The 16,974-nt window shown below is 41.9% G+C and overlaps 1 protein-coding gene across 3 annotated transcripts in view; it reads right to left on the bottom strand.

Annotated features, from left to right (window-relative positions):
- Positions 1 to 16,974, bottom strand: part of kaznb (kazrin, periplakin interacting protein b) — a gene marked incomplete at its 5' end in the record, with an annotated part of 88,754 nt that overhangs the window by 13,354 nt on the left and 58,426 nt on the right. Inside the window, one exon of one of the 3 annotated variants that reach the window (XM_080424740.1) lies at positions 15,338 to 15,614. The exons of the other annotated variants lie outside the window; for them this stretch is intronic. Within the exon in view, the coding sequence (XP_080280866.1) occupies positions 15,338 to 15,368 (31 nt within the window). Of the gene's footprint in view, positions 1 to 15,337; positions 15,615 to 16,974 lie in introns of those variants that run through there. 3 annotated transcript variants of the gene reach the window in all.

The raw sequence follows: 16,974 nt of genomic DNA, 5'->3' as shown, positions 1-16,974 counted from the left end.
GCATGTGTGTACGTGTGTGTACGTGTGTGTACGTGTGTGTGTGCGAGAGAGTGGGCCTCCCCAGGCCTGCAGCCAGACAGCACGGGGCTGCAGTGGTACCGATAAGAGTGGAAGGGGCAGTCCATCGCTCTCTGTCAAACTCAGGACTGCGGAGACACGTCGGGCAGCTCTGTATCGCTTGTCGCAAAAGGAGTTTGTTTCCCTGAGAGAGCAATCTTCCACTGCCGCCTTGCAACCCAAATCCTCTTATTCCTCTGTTTACCTACAGGCTTTCCTTATATGTGTCGCAGGCAGCCATGGCTGCTTGCCTTTGATCACTCTGTAGGAGCCGAGAGGGATGGAAGTATGCATTCCAAAACTGCTTTGAGTGCTTTACCTCACGGTCATCTTCAGATCCGTAAATAGGCTCTTTGGATTAACTTTGTTGTGATTTATTCTTCATCGTGATTAGCAGTTGCTTAGCGCTGCACAGAATGAGACTTGCGGCATCTTCCACTTTTAGTATGTCATTTTATTCTATTCAGTATTTTAGTTGCAAGTATTTTTGCTGGGTGTATTCCAAGTTTTCGCCTGTTGTTTTCAACTGTTATGATTCCTTTCATATTTTTCTAGTCAAGTCACTACACCAGCGACAAAAGAGTGTGTGATCCTTTCAGATGCAGCGAGAACGGAGAGTAATTTAGAGCGGCAATCAGTAATTCCCTCAAATACACCTTCCCATCGATCCAAAGTCCTATCATTACCATCCCACACACACACGTAAACACTTTCAGCTCAAAAGGAATAATGGCCCCCCACTTTTAGGCTCTCAGCCGGCCTCCACGTCTAGTTGAATTCAAGGCGAGTCAAAGTCTCCGGGAATGGTCTTTATTTTGAGGGCATTTCAGTGTGTGGAACAGCCTGTTTGAAGGAATATTACAGCTCTTCAAAATTGCTAAGACACATTTCTTGAAACCTTCAGCCATTTTCTCAACACTTTGAACACAAAACCAAATATCTTCAAGCTACTCTTCTGTCAAGATCACCTCAAAACCATTTTATCCATGCTCAAAAGCAAACAATGCTTTCAGATCATACACAGCCAGTTAATATATATTTAAAACACTACAGTCGATTCTACATAAATAAAATGGGGATGTAGTTACAGAATGTTTTTTTTATTTATTATTCAAATGTTTGCAATTAAAAAAGTATAGTTATCACAATTAACAATGAATTTATTGTAAGTACTGAACGTAATACAGTATTGAATGTTCGTATATTCAGCCCTTGCATACAAACTAAGAACAAAGAAAACTCTAAATGAAAATCACATAACAGTACACAAAAAAATGTCAGGCAACTGCAAAATCAAAGTCAATGACTGATTAATTCCCCCTCACTGTCATGTCTTTATGCTGGTTCCAGCCAGCCAGAGGACTTTGTCCACATCACAGGCAATATCTGTCCCTTGCCAAGAATGAGGGGAAAAACCTCTGGTGTGCTGGACCCAGCCTTGACAGGACTCCACGCACCTACAGTATGTTACCACCGGCCAATTCCATTTCCCCTGGTATATGGGTTTCGGTCAAAAACCTTACACTGCCACACACTCTTCTATTGGGATGAGGAAAGGTCTGTATGGTAGAAGGCAAACCATTGGCGTAACTCTACAGACCCAAACCACCATATATACCGTAGCTCTTTTCGACTGCAAGGGTCACCCAGAACCTATGGGTCTTTAAGCTGAAACTTTTCGAACCCATGAAGTTCTGTGATGCTTTCTTGTTACATTTCCATCAATCTGGGAACCCATCGCCAACTGAAAATGAAAAACAGCGCCCTCTGCTGTTTGTTCTATGTCTGTTGGCTCTGGGCGGAAGAAAACGTAACGCCAGAGCGCAAGGAAACCGGTGTTTGTTGTATGCCTTCAGCGCATCACTTCCGGTTGGTGCGACTATGTTTTCATTCCCACTAACAATATTTCTACACGGAACACTAACACCACTTCTCCCAGAGAACATGGATCGTATTGGTTATAAGCCCACTTGTTTCTATGATGAAAGAGTAAGTTAAAATGTGAATATCTTTCCGTGGTTTTGTCTGCTCCGCGGACGCTATTGTTAAATTAGTTTCGGTTTGTTTCGAGGGGGGAAGGATCGACGGACACGTGAATCCCGCCCACTACATTTGATTGGGTAAAGCGCGGCCTGCTTCCTGATCTGAAGGCACGCCCATGCGCACACGTTATGACGAACCTCCCCGACAGATTCCAACGCAGTGAGAATCTGTTCTTGAGAGATTACATTTCCATTAAGGGAGAGGTACGCCATAAAACAAACGACACACAGCGCGTCGCATCAACGTGTTGTGAGCTTATAGATCTGCTATTTTTGTCAGCAGATCTAGCAGAGCCAATAGACAGTATGCACTGCCTGTTGATGATCCTGCTGCTCACGCTCACACTAAACCTCCTGACAATAAATAAAAACCTGCTTCCCGCCTCTGCCTCTCAGATTCTTTCCATCCACTGAACACACCTGTGCCACCTGTGCCCTCTGAACTTGTACTGTACTGTAATACTGTAGCAAAGACATATCAAAAGAAAGCAAGACTGCCAAACTTTGCTTGACATCCTACGTCTGTGTAACGTAGGTGCCCGGCCCTTTAGACCAGAAGTAGGCCGCAAGTCTATAATATGAACACAGATTATGACCGATTCTTTTGCCCCATGGTCACTGAAGTAAATACTGGAGACGGTCTTCACTAGCCGTTGACGTTAGTGAGGTCTGATCGCACCTACTTAGGAGACCGGAAATGGGTACCATTTTGCACTAGTAGCGAGGCATGTGGTTGGCGATCTTGGTAATATATTACATAGGATCTTTGACTGTAGTCTGTCCAACTGGTTTGATCACATCATTAGAAACTAGTGTGAACCATTTTGTTTTGTTTGAATTTTGGAACACAAGTGCAGAGTTTTGCAGAAAGAGTGAATGAGATCTGCAAATTGTGTCTAACTACCTGAATAAGGTTTTTCCAAAAGAAAAAAATCATTTGACAAATGGGTTTAGGCCGCTATACATTTGGTTCAGAGAATGGGCGGTTTAGTGTTTTAGCCATCCTGAAAAACTTTAAAGTGAGTGTAAGTAATTGTATTTCTTAAAATTAAAACAAGTGTTAAATAGCTTATTGCAAGGATTGCTATAGTGTTAGTTCAGTAACAGGGGCCTCCCTCGACTCCCTGTCTCTCCAGCTCTCTCGCTCCAGAAAATGTATTTCCTGTATACTAGAGTCACAGAGACACACTCTATAGCAACGATTACTATCAATATATAGAGCTTTCACAGAAAATAGGCGAGCAATGCGATGCAAGTTCAGCAGAGACAAATCATACACTACTATACAATATCTCAAGACAACATGCTGTGTTACACATGCCATCTGTAAAGCCATCTAAAGTGCCCGGGGTAATGTGAACCACACAACAGTGCATGTGTTGTCATTATCCAGCCTCTCTCTGCTGGCTTTGCACACGCAGAAAAATAAAGGTGCCAACTGGAACCGAAACTGGTTCTTCAGAGTGATGCCATAGAACATTTCAGACCAAAAAAACATGTATTTGAATGATTCTATACTTCATCTGTGTCCCCCAGGGGTCTACACTAGTTGGTCCACTCCTTTATTCCATCTGCACCAAATCTCTTAGCCGAAAATAGCAGATATACAGCAATTTTCGCCAAATGTTCGCTTATTAAGACAAGCCCAAAATTGGGATGCAAGGGTTTAAGTGGTTAAAGGTGCCTCAATGGTCTTTGACAAAAAAGGTTCTCTAGAACCATATGAGAAACATGAAGAACCATTCACTAAATAAAATGGTTCTTTAGTCTTTTATCATTCACTAAATAAAATGGTTCTTTAGCCTTTTAAAGAACCATTTAAGAACCATTATATTTTTCTGTGTGCAGACAGCTTTGCTAGCCATTACTGTCATTACTCAGGAGCAGAGAAGACCACTCTCTTCTCCACACTCAACGGCGGTCCATTCAATCATCTTCTCAACCCAACCTCCCACTACTGCAGCGCTGCTAGCCAGGACAAGACCCACACACACACACACACACACACACACACACACACACACACACACACACACACACACACACACACACACACACACACACACACACACACACACACACACACACACACACACACACACACACACACACACACACACACACACACACACACACACGAACGGAGAAAGCAGTGGCTGTTGTATGGTGATCATGCTGTGCAGAAGTGTGCAGTTTGGTGGACAGGGGCCGGAATGAGTCTCTTTGGAAATGCAGGTATACTCAAGAGTGTCAAATGTATCCTTCCTGTGGGACATATGTTTTGGTCCTGCCAATCCTTGACAGACATTTGGAACCAGTTTTTTAAAACATTCTCACATATTTACAATAGGACAATTAATTCCAACCCATATACTGCCATCTTTGGGGACAGGCTACTCCCCACTGAATATAAGCCCACAAAACATCAGTCAAACGCTATAGCCTTTGCTTCACTTGTAATTTGACGTCTCACTCTCATTCATTGGAAATCTATAACGCCACCTTCCTTCTTCCAGTGGGTTGAGGAGAAGATGAAATTATTGCCGATGGAGAAGATTAGATATACTAGGACACTGGGATTCTAGATTGGGGACAACATTGTTGATTGCTGCACCCATGTTTTCAAAAAGTTATAAATAAAGTTAAAAAGATTTATAAAAAATGTATCCTTCCATTTTGCACGTAATATGTTTTATTTTGTTAAAATTAGAGTCATTGCTATAGCGTGAACAGCTCTCCCTCGTCTCTCCAGCTCTTTAGTAAACAGAAAATACATTTGCAGATTCCAAATTTATTCCTATCAGGAGAGAAAAATATCACATAATGATCAGCTTTAGATAGTGTTCCAGTTCCAATTTTGTCTGCTCATTGTTTTGTTTGATCGCTTCCAATTTCTCTTGTTTATCCTGTCATCGTGAATGAGTTCTCCTGACTGGATAAAATTGGTATCCCTGAAAATGTATTTTCTCATTTTCTGTTCACTAAAGAGGTGGAGAGACGGGGAGACCCCTGTTACTGAACAAACACACAGTGATTGCTATCAGATAGAGCTATTTAAGACTTAATTAAAATAAAAAAAACACTTTAAGTAATTTCCTCACCTTCTGTCTCACTGTTCAGTTCTGTGTAGCTTGAAGTGGTTCAACTATACACTATATTTGCCTAAGACAATGCAAGACAATGCTTACACATAGTACCTTTACTATGGATCCTCCACATATTACTGTAATTGTCCTCTTATTTACAGATATATCTTAACAGTGTGAAGCTACACCAATATATGCAGGAGCACTACACTACATCATATGAATGCGTGTCTCGTTGGAAAGCGGTATACTGTAGATTCAAAATGCATAAAAATGAATAATTTACATCTGTCTTCAATAAAGCATTATAAATTCAACAAGTTATGTCCCCACAGTTTTACTTGCAGCGGATTATCTGCATTAGGAATAAGGCAATGAAATGATTAAGCGAACCGTGACCATTAAATAAATCCATCTTAAATATGTGCATGAATTTGACTTTTCTCATTTCCTAAGCCTCACCATTGCTCTTGGTGCCTGAGAAGTACATGTTTCAGAAATTATTGACCTTAAAGGACTATTTAACATAACAATTTACATACACTGGTACCCTGGTATTGTAGATGCTTAACAGAGAATACGACGTGTCAAAAACAGCCGATCTACAAGCTCACAATGTGTCACAGACAACGCTGTACGGCAAAGTATAAGTCAGGCTAGGGGCGGGGCGACATGACTTCAAATCAATATCACGATTTTTTTCAAACTTTTGTCTCAATTACGATAATGAATGACATTAAAAAAAGAAAAATGCACCATTGTACAGCAAAGTAGAATCTCTCAAGACAGATTCTGCTAATTAGTTTCCTTTTCTTTTTACCGAATGGGTTCCTAGATTGAACACAGGGTTAAGTGATTTATCAGATTTATAGTCGATCATGCAATATTTACTAGAATTTCTTCGTGTAGATTTGATAATAGGCTATATAAGAAATAAAAAAAATTATCAAAATGAACCCCTGCTTCTCGATTATTCGATTCACCTACATGAGCAAAAATAAGTTGGTTATTAGTTCTAAATATCGGTTTCGATACATTTTTGTTTAATTGCCCAGCCCTCCATCAGAGGGAAAGGTTGGTCTGGTCAGCCTACTTTAGCTGCTATGGAACAAATATGCCCGACAGCTATTGTCTAAGCTACAACTGTGACAACCCCAATCCTGCCAGTCGCTGAAGGACAGCTCTCAAGAGATAACAAAATGCTCTCCTATTATATTGCACAAAGCCCCAGCCATATAAGTACATTGATCCTGCATTATGGGCTTTACTTTTTTCATATTAAATGTGCCATAAAGTAGATGACGGGAGGAGGGGGAGGGGGCGGGGTTGGATATTTCTTTTGCGATGAAAGCACTACTATGGAATCTCAACATGTCAAAATAAAATCCCACAATCCTTGGATTACTATTTGATTGTCAGTTCCCACAATAATCTGGAAATAGAGCAGCGGATTGAGGTATTTTTGTTTCCTTGCGACGCTCCCGACAACTCCTGCAGTATTTTCCCACACTGTTTCTGCCCTGTTCTTTCCTCGTGGGGTCTGGCCGTGCTGGTGCACAGCAGTAATGTGCTGTCTGCTGGGGATGGGGGGATGCGGGGGGATGTGTGTGTGGGGGGAAGTGGAGCTAAGGGATAAAAAGTAATGACTCTACTGTGCAGAGACAGTTTTTTTGCAGTAGCATTGCAGGTAGACACTCCAGCTAGTACAATGTGACATCAAAGCACCTGCAGCATTCCCTGGAAGGTTTCTCACTCAGATGACTGTGTACCAAACATTAACCCAGTGATTCTCAACCTGTGGGTTTGCCAGAGGGAATTGGAAGTGGGTCCCCCCAAAATCATTGGCAAAACACTATGATTTTATTGATAATATAACATTTATATAAAATAATTTATGTTAAAAAATAAATGTCATTGTATTTTCTTTTTTGGAAACCTTGAAAATAAGTTTTCATTGATGCCCGTAAATAGGAACTTAAAGTATACTACGTTGGTTCTATTGATCCATGTGCTCTGAAAACACAAGTAGCCCGCCGTGTTAAGTGGTCAGATGGGTGGGCCGCAAACCTTTTATACTTGTTTTATACTTCGTCGTACGACGTATCGTCGGTTCAAAGTGGCTAAACCAGAAAATTATCAACTTCTATATATTTTTCTTTTTTCACATAAAATGATAAAAGACAACTGAAATGCTGAACAATGTCCAAATATGAAAAAGCTAACGCAACAAAAAACCTTGTGGTGACAGACATGTGCAGAGTTACCAGAAACAAAGGATGCTTCACCACAAGCCTTTCCTACATTCCTGCTGTAAGCAATTCAGTTTTGAAAAACCAACACCAACAGCGAACAAATAAACTTTAACAAATGCTATACCGTACATACAGCTCAGAAATACTTTAATATCTGGGGTGTTCCTGTCCACATGTACAAATGCATTGCCATTTATGGACTACGGTAGACGTACTAAATGATGACCGCAGCAAACTTTAGTTGTATCCCTATATCATAACTGACCCATGGTTCCTTGCCTCTGTATCATGCCCTGAAATCACACAGTTTAGTGTTCATTTAACTATATGCAAATATGGACCCAAAATTGTGTAAAGAATGTAAAGAAAGTGTAGCTACATGAACCCAAACGGGTTGATCAGATTTAAGTTCATATACAGTAGTACGGTATGTACAGTAAAGTATTATCATACACGTTTGTCTCCAGAGACACATGTAGCCTATATTTCTGACCAGGAATGAGCACAAAGTATAGAAACCCAGGTGACAATACATGTAATATTCTGTATCAATAATAATAGCAATAGGGGTGCAACAGTTAATCAAACTAATCAATTTTAGGGGCAAATATTGACATTTCTTTTACTTAAAAAAAATGTAATACAGAAAATAGCTGATCAACAAAATCACGGTGTGTTGCATTGTGAGATCATACTGTACATGTTTTGTCTACTTTCTGTATTTTTCAGCTACACCATTGTACGTCAAAATATGAAATTGTGGTTACTCAGACAAATCTATTTACAAATTTGTTTGCGTCGATTCGTTGATATGAAAAATGTAAAACATATTAAAAAATGTATATAAAAAAGAAGAACGTAAGCAACAGCATGCATTAGCCTAGTATACTGTAGTTCTTTTGGATGACTTGGGGAGTGATCATCAGAACGACACTTGACTTCAATGAACTTCTACTGACTGCATGGTGATCATTATAAATAAATTAGCTTTGTATTCCAGAGTGACTTTCAATCATTATACTACAGGCTGTAGGTCTTTATACTGTACCTCCCCTGTCTCAGGGCAAAAAGCCAACTATATATGCGTGTGTGTGTGTGTGTGTGTGTGTGTGTGTGTGTGTGTGTGTGTGTGTGTGTGTGTGTGTGTGTGTGTGTGTGTGTGAGGGAATGTGATTGCAAATGCATGAGCATCTGTATGTACAGTTTGTGTGTGTATTTGGGTGGGCGTGTGTGTATCTGAATGAGCTTCTGTATGTGTGTGTGTATTTGTGTCCGAATGCGTGTGCGTGCGTGCGCGCGTGTGTGTACGCACATGTGCATGAATATGCCCACAGCTGTCACAGTGTGCACGGTGCTAGCACAGGAGAGCAACATATGCCTTCTGATCTCTGGCCTCCTCTGATTACAGCGTACAAGAAGATGAGTCCAGATTGCCATGGGAGATGATGACAGCAGTCTGCTTCAGATCTTGATCAAACTCATCATGCAGGTAATAGCTCCAACACGCTGCCATGCAAGAAAATACAAGCCGGGTGAACCAGGGTGAACCCTATTACCTGCATATTAAGGGTTGTGCGATATTCATAATCTGTATTTGCTTTACAGTGCATGCTACCGCAGATAAGACCGTCTTCTGTCTCTCTGGAAAATTATCTTATGCGGTAGATATATATGACACAGTATGGATTGCACAGGTCACCACGGTCCATCTACCACATGGAATAAACATAGCGTATCCACTCAAGCCGTCTGTTCAGGCTTTTAAAATCCTAAATGTACCTCCTACAGCTCTCATGAGGTCGGTTTTGGACCTTGTGAGGCTGAGAGGTCTTGCTAAAAGCACTCATAAAAGAGACCGAAAATGGATGTTCCGAGCTACATTTTCTTTCTACACGAAATGATATGTGATCTCAAAAAGAGTATGCTGTTTACAAATCAAGACAAAGGGATGACAGGAAAACATCAATATTGAAACGCAGGCTCCAAAGTGAGAGGGAGAGAGAGAGAGAAATAGCTGTAGCAAGCACACTGACTCAGGTGGGTGGTAAAACAAGGGTGTAGAGAAGAGGGACTCTTTAAAACATGGTCATGACTTTATACAGGGGTAGACAGAACTGCTCCCACAACAGGGAACGATGAACCGAACCTGTGTTTTCAGTTTTTCTGTTGGTAGCTGAAGAAAACGGAGAATAACCATTCTGACGCCTCAAACACAGCCCCAAGTCACCCTGTGTAAGCTTAGCTAAACACAGAAGAGAACCTACATGTAAAGGTCAGGTCCATTTCCCACTCAGGGTATTACAGTGGCTTTCTACTGTATAATATATGGGTATAAATAATGCATGGGCTGGCTCAGTCTCAACCTGACTTGACCAGGGGATTCAACAACCTAATGCTAATTCACCAATGAGAAAACCAGAAACATTACAGTCTGTTATAGCAGTGGTAGAAAGTAACTAAGTACATATACTCAAGTACTGTACTTAAGTACAACATGGAGCTTTTATTTTTTTTTACTTTACTGGAGTATTTCCAATTTTGAATACTTTAGTATTGCAACTTTAGAGTAGAATTATCTACTCCACTACATCTCAAGAGGCAAATATTGTACTTTTTACTCTACTACAATTATTTGACAGCTTAGTTCTTCTACCACCACTGGTGTCAAATGTACATGCTAACATCCTTACTGCACAAACTGAGAGACTCATGCAAAACTGCTTCAGCTCATTAACCTTACATAGTCAAGATTCAAGAGTTTTAATTATTTTACATCGTGTACACAAGTGTAAAGATTATATGGTTTCGGTTCCTCAACATTATAGCAGCAATAACAAATACATAATTAAGAATAACAACAGTAGTAAGCTGAAGGCAAAGATAGCAAAGTATGCACCCCCCCCCCCCCACACACACACACACACACACACACACACACACACACACACACACACACACACACACACACACACACACACACACACACACACTTGTCTATGAAGAAACAGTTTTAAAGAAGGTGTGTGTGTGCCTGCGTGCATAATGTATGCCTGTGCATTACAACTGAGGTCAGTGCATGGACGGTGAGTGCAGATAGCTATAATTGATTCACACGTTTATTATGGTCAGATTAGGCACGCTGCCAGAGATGTGACAGTGGAAGAGAGGGGAGAACCTGGACCAGCCTGTTCGCAATTACAATGTCTAATGTATGCTCTTGTCGCAGCGGTGTTGTGTGTCAAAAGTAGGGAGCTTGTAGATCTGCCGTATACAAGTAAGACGCGCGAACGCTGGAAGCGAACGCAGCTCAAAAATATTGTGTATTTACGGACTTGTAATCCGTGTTATTTCACTGTGATGGGGAGAGAACATTGACTGTGTGTGTGTGTGTGTGTGTGTGTGTGTGTGTGTGTGTGTGTGTGTGTGTGTGTGTGTGTGTGTGTGTGTGTGTGTGTGTGTGTGTTTTGCAGGCTGTGCCGATCTACAAGCTCACATGTGACACGTGAGCTTGTAGATCTGCTATTTTCAAAAATCTTGACAGAAAATGCAAATAAATACTTTCAGATGGGAGTCTGTAGTCAAATATTTACTGGTCAAATAGTTAGAAAAGCCCTTTTTAATCAACACTCCGGTTACTGAATGTCTGCCTGGAAGCTTGTTAGCATAATATGATAACAAGCTGCCACTCTCTTTATGTCGTCCTCAGATGAGCCCTCCATCGTCAGCCGCTGCGCTGCCACAATGTTATTGTGACAATGTTAATGGAAATGAGTGCTATCTGCTAAAGCTAGCCATGCAGTATCTGTTGACCACCTACTCCCAATGCCCTTGGTTGAACCACACGATCTTCAAAGTCAGCCTTATGTTGTGACAATTAACAATTACAATTTAGGCATTTAGCAGACGCTCTTATGCAGAGCGACTTACAAGTGTGTAATCAGAATAAGCAGAGTATTCAGCATGAACTCTAGTCAACAAGTTTAGTCTTTTTCGTCTTTAATGCCAATAATATTTTCCTATTCTATTCTATAAAAATGACTGGGTAAATAGTCACATAAGCAGAGTGCAAAGACAACAGTGTGGTCACTACACTGTAGTGCCTCAAAGAAAATAGGATACCAGGTAAACAATGAACATAGCATCTGTCTAAACAACATGCTATCTAATAACATCATTAACATTTGTGGATTGTGGTCAAGCAAAAACGTATCTGAATAACAATAACATGTGAACAACAAGTATCCAAGATATAACCAACATGATCTCAACTAACACTCGTGCAGTTTCATGACTGCATGTTTGTTGACAGACACTATCTTTCTTGACACTATCCCGTGACAAAATCTGTCCACACACACACACACACACACACACACACACACACACACACACACACACACACACACACACACACACACACACACACACACACACACACACACACACACACACACACATACACACACACACACACACACACATAGGGAAAACAACAATACCAGCCTCGCTGTCGCTGCTGGTAGATATATTTGACCAAAGACCTCGATATTGGGGATTCCATTGGTGCTTTCAGAGGATATTTGCACACAAGACCATTTTGAGAAATGATAATCAGTATTACAGATAATCATATGATGACCAAACAGCTAGAGGCATTCATTGTTCATTCATTTCAGTCAGCTAGAGCAGACTCTAAATAAGTTCAGAAAATGTTATGACTTTACTCAGAGTTTACACCAGGATAAAAACACATTATCACAATATTATGGAAACCAGTAGGAGGAGACCTGGTTAATCCCACAGGGTAAATTCAGTTTTCAGCTTCACCCAGCTGATGCAGATGGTTCTGTGAGTGCTCAGGGGAAAGCACTTGCTCTTGCTCAGGGACACCTCGACACATACCCAGGGCCCGGGAATTAAACCTGGCTGGGACCTAATACATTTTAGGGTACCTGGCTGGGGACCCCCTTGAACCCCATCAAGGACTCCTCGTTGAGAACCAGTATGCTAGGCAACTGGACAATTATGTTGAACCCTCCAGTTGTTAATTTTAGCAGTCAGTGATGACATTGTTGTTCCACTGAGCAGCTGATATGTCACTGATTTCCCAACTCTTTATTGTGGGAATGTAACCATGAAATGTCATGGTTTACCTGGCTGGGGACCCCCTTGAAGGGTGGAGAACTGGAGCACTGAATGACTGATGTGGTACACAACGCCCTTTGTGCTCTTAAGCAAGGCATTTCAACTCCACAGGGTCCAGTCAGTGGAACCGATTCTGCATCTGGCTCCATTCTGTCACCCGGAATTTGGCAAAAATGGACACGGGCGAGCGTAAAAGACCTGTTCTTTTGTCAGTGGGTTCATTGTTCAAATTCAGTGTTATGTTTGCGCAGATGAATGTACAATAGCCTGCCGTGTTCAGGGGCGCGCACACACACACAATAGATGAATAGAAACAATAGTCAAAGAAAAAAAGGTGAACTAAGCTCTTCTCCCCATGGAGGTGTACACCGTGTTCTATTTCCAGCGGTCTTGGTTGAGGATTGGACACGTTAAGCACAACGCTACAGGACTCTGTGAGGGTGACACCGGCTCTGATGGCGCCATCTGTCACCGGCAAACTCATTAACAACTGCAATTTGGAGAAGAGGCCTCCGAGGGCGCAATGGACCGGCGGTGAAGTGAACCGATTTATACTTTGTCGTGCGACGAAAATAGCAGAGCTACAAGCTCACAGTGTGTCGTGTCGTGGATGCAGCACATTGTGTGACACACACACAAATTCAAGCCAGGATCAAACTCAGTCCCATCGCTTCAAACATCACCAGAACACCCCACATGTGCTCACCCAGACACACATATACATAAACGTGCACACTTACAAACACATACATACAAAGTCAAACGCGCGCGCGTGCGCACACACACACACACACACACACACACACACACACACAAGGGCATGCGATGCGAGGGCATGAAAGTAGGCTACGACCTTGTGTAACTTCTCTTGTTCTGTCCAGCTGTACTGAAACCATTATGACATCTCTACAGTAGGTAAACAGTAAATGTCACTAATCTAACCAACCTGTCATAACTTATTGAACAACATTTATATTTCCTACACCCATACAGAACGGTTTTGACATGAGTTGGAGTCTTCTATGTGTTACATAAGGTTATGAGTCATTACAGTCATGGTTGAATTATTGTATTGTACTGTCATATACATGTCATTTTATGCCAGAACATGTCTTCTATGTCATTTATGCCTGAGGCATAGAAACTGTACACGGTATGCACTATGTCAAATAAGGACTGAACCCGATTTAAAGTATACTTTGGCAGTTTCATGCAGTTTTCATTTCAAAACACACGTAACAATGTAGAAATTGTTAAGGAATACAAGTACTGTACTTGATTTCCATGTCGTCATTGAACTAAAACACTGATACTATTTCGAAAAGAATGCCAACAGAGACTGCATTTTCTGTGCAGGGCAGGTTGAGACAGTATAGGGTGGATACAAATCTAAAGGTACTTTTCAATCTTTTGTAGAGAGTGTCTTAGCATTTTGTTTTGTTGTCTGGATATGCTTCATTAACTGTGAGTAATAAAAACAAACTCCATAAAAAACGTTTCCAGGTACAAAATAAGGTAGCAGCAGAATGGCATCAACGTACGAGACCCCAGTGGTTAAAAAGGGCAAAGCTATTACCAATGACGCAACGCACCCACTGTACCATCAATATCACCTCATGCCATCAGCATGATGACATACCGTACCCGTGTTATGAACCAGTCTAGCTCAGAGATCAGTTGTCAGCTCAAGCATAGCACTTCTGAACAAACAGAACGAATAAAGAATCTATCAAAGAATCTATCTATAATTATTTGGAAAATGTAAAATATGTGCAAGGAAGTGACCTCATTCCTACTTCAAGAGTATCTTGGGCCCAGTTATACACTCTCTCATAGTTTCTGTCCTCAGACTATGCATTATGAATGTGTACTAATACACTCATAGTTTACTGTCCTCAGACTATGCATATGAATGTGTAGTGTACTAAGACGCTAAACACTGTAATACTGTAATACAGCACTAAATCCAGCCAGAACTACTCCCCAGTCATGCACAGCGCTTATGGTAGATTAACAAAGTATTAACGTATATGATCCAAACGCATGTCATATCTAGGTCAGCATTTAGTACTAATCTGAAACACAACAATAAATACGACTGGGATGCTGTAGTGTATGAACACAATGTAAACACAACAATACAACAGAATTCCTGGGCAAAGAACTTTGGGTAAATGAATAAAAGCTAATTATGGTGACCCTGATGTCATGGATAAAGCTACTAATTATTCCCTGGGTAAATTAAATATTATTTAACCGACAAAGAGTATTATGAAGAAAACAAGGCATGTGATTCAGCATTCCTCAAATAGAAAACAACAAGGCAAGTAATTAACCACATGGACATGAACTCACCCACCACACACACACACGCATAATAAAACCATCAGGGTTAATTTAACTGACGGTGTAAAATTGGTCCCAAACGGACCCTTGCACTTCAATCTTGGTTCATTTTTACTCTCTGTGTTAAATTAACTCTGAGGATCTTATCACACACACACACACACACACACACACACACACACACACACACACACACACACACACACACACACACACACACACACACACACACACACACACACACACACACACACACACACACACACACACACACACACACACACACACACACACACACACAGGCACCCCTCAATCTTTATAGCCTGTGCCGATCTTCCTATCCCCCTGCCTCCCACCTCTCTCTCACACACACACACACACACACACACACACACACACACACACTCACCGGTCTTTCCCTCCTCTCTCTCGGACCTCATGTCCTCCACGGTAAGCGCTCCACTTGGCTCCACTGTCAACGCCGGTGTGTGTTCTCATAGCAGGCCAGAAACATACACCCCCAAACACACACACACACACACACACACTCACACACACTCACTCACACACACACATGCACCATTCAAACTCAAAGCCACAGACAGCCTTTAGCCAGCCTGTGCCGCTCCCAGTTGCGGTCTCCTCTCTGTGACTCCACCCAGACAGGTTTGTATGTAGCACCTCCCCCTGCCAAGCTGCTCTGCCTCTCTCTCTCTCTCTCTCTCTTTCTGTATACCTGCTTTGTGACACGCCCAGAGGCACTCTGGGTAACATTCACCCCCCGCCCCCCCTTTTTCCCTCCCTCTCCCTCTCTGCAGGGAAATGTATTCTCTGTGACAACACACCTCCCACCCTCCTCCCACTCTTTCGGTGTGTTTTCCCTCCCGTGCGCCGCAGGGGGGGGGGGGGGGGAGGGGCTGCTTCAGGTAAACAGCCCAGGTGAGTCACCGCAGCGCCGAAGCAGCCAAAGTGCTCTCGCTCCCTCTGATGGCGGAGAACTGACAGAACGCACACACGCACACACATACATACACACACACCCCTCACAACACAGCACTCAACATAACAGTCAGCGAACAACATGGTCAACAGTCAGTTGGCTAGTGTATGCGATCCTATGGTGCTCGCAGTCTAGTCGTGGTCTATTGCAGTTGGTTCTTAAAATGTTTTCTTTCCATGGACCCCCATAACTCTGACAGCATACAAATGGACAGAGCTCAGTTACAGCCCTGTAAGGGTCCATTTGGAACCCCCTCAAGGAACCCAGGCCTGAAGGTCCCTGGACCCCACTTTGAGGACCACTGGTCTGTTGTGTGTATTGAGTTTACATTTCTTTGCCGTCAGGTGGAAACCTCATCCAAAACTATTACTTTTCAGGATTCATATACAAAAGCAAAAAATAGCAGATCTACAAGCTCAAAACGTGTCGCGATGGGATGCGTTTTGAGTTTGTAGATCTTCTACTTTTGCTACTTTCGTGTGACACTACTGTAGTAAGTATGATGAAGTAGAAGTAGGGCATTATTTGACAAAAAGAAAACGTTTAAATATGGAGGTATGAGTTTTCTGCCTTACAGCAACAATTTTATCCTTCCCTACAGGCCAGTTTCTACAGAGGAGAGAGGAATGTAAACAGTGAATGGCAAGGATGTAAGTTGTATTATTAGTCATAGCAAGTAAAAACAGATGACAGTGGTGTGGTATGGGGCTGAGATAATGCGTGTCCAAAACACTGTACAGTATTAGTGTACACTTTTAGTAGAGTACACTTTTAGGGTGTTTTCATATTAGGTGCGATTGCTTCATGCCAATTGCGAGAACTGCAAGACTGCCCCCCAGCCCCCCCCCCCCCCCTCTCAGCTTTCACATTAGTAATGTTCTGTACCCGAGTTGGACCCAGAGGTAGTTAAAGGACCATAACAGGGTCAATAGATATCATTGTCTATTCACAGCTTGCATGGGCCATATATCATACATAGACCATTTTCCTGTTAATGGCTGTTTTTTAATAGACTTATTTTTGGCAGTTTTATTTCAGATCGCTCA

Source organism: Gymnoscopelus braueri, assembly GCF_963280865.1.
Source record: "Gymnoscopelus braueri genome assembly, chromosome: 3".
Taxonomy (NCBI): domain Eukaryota; kingdom Metazoa; phylum Chordata; class Actinopteri; order Myctophiformes; family Myctophidae; genus Gymnoscopelus; species Gymnoscopelus braueri.
This window is presented reverse-complemented; position numbering and strand designations above follow the sequence as displayed.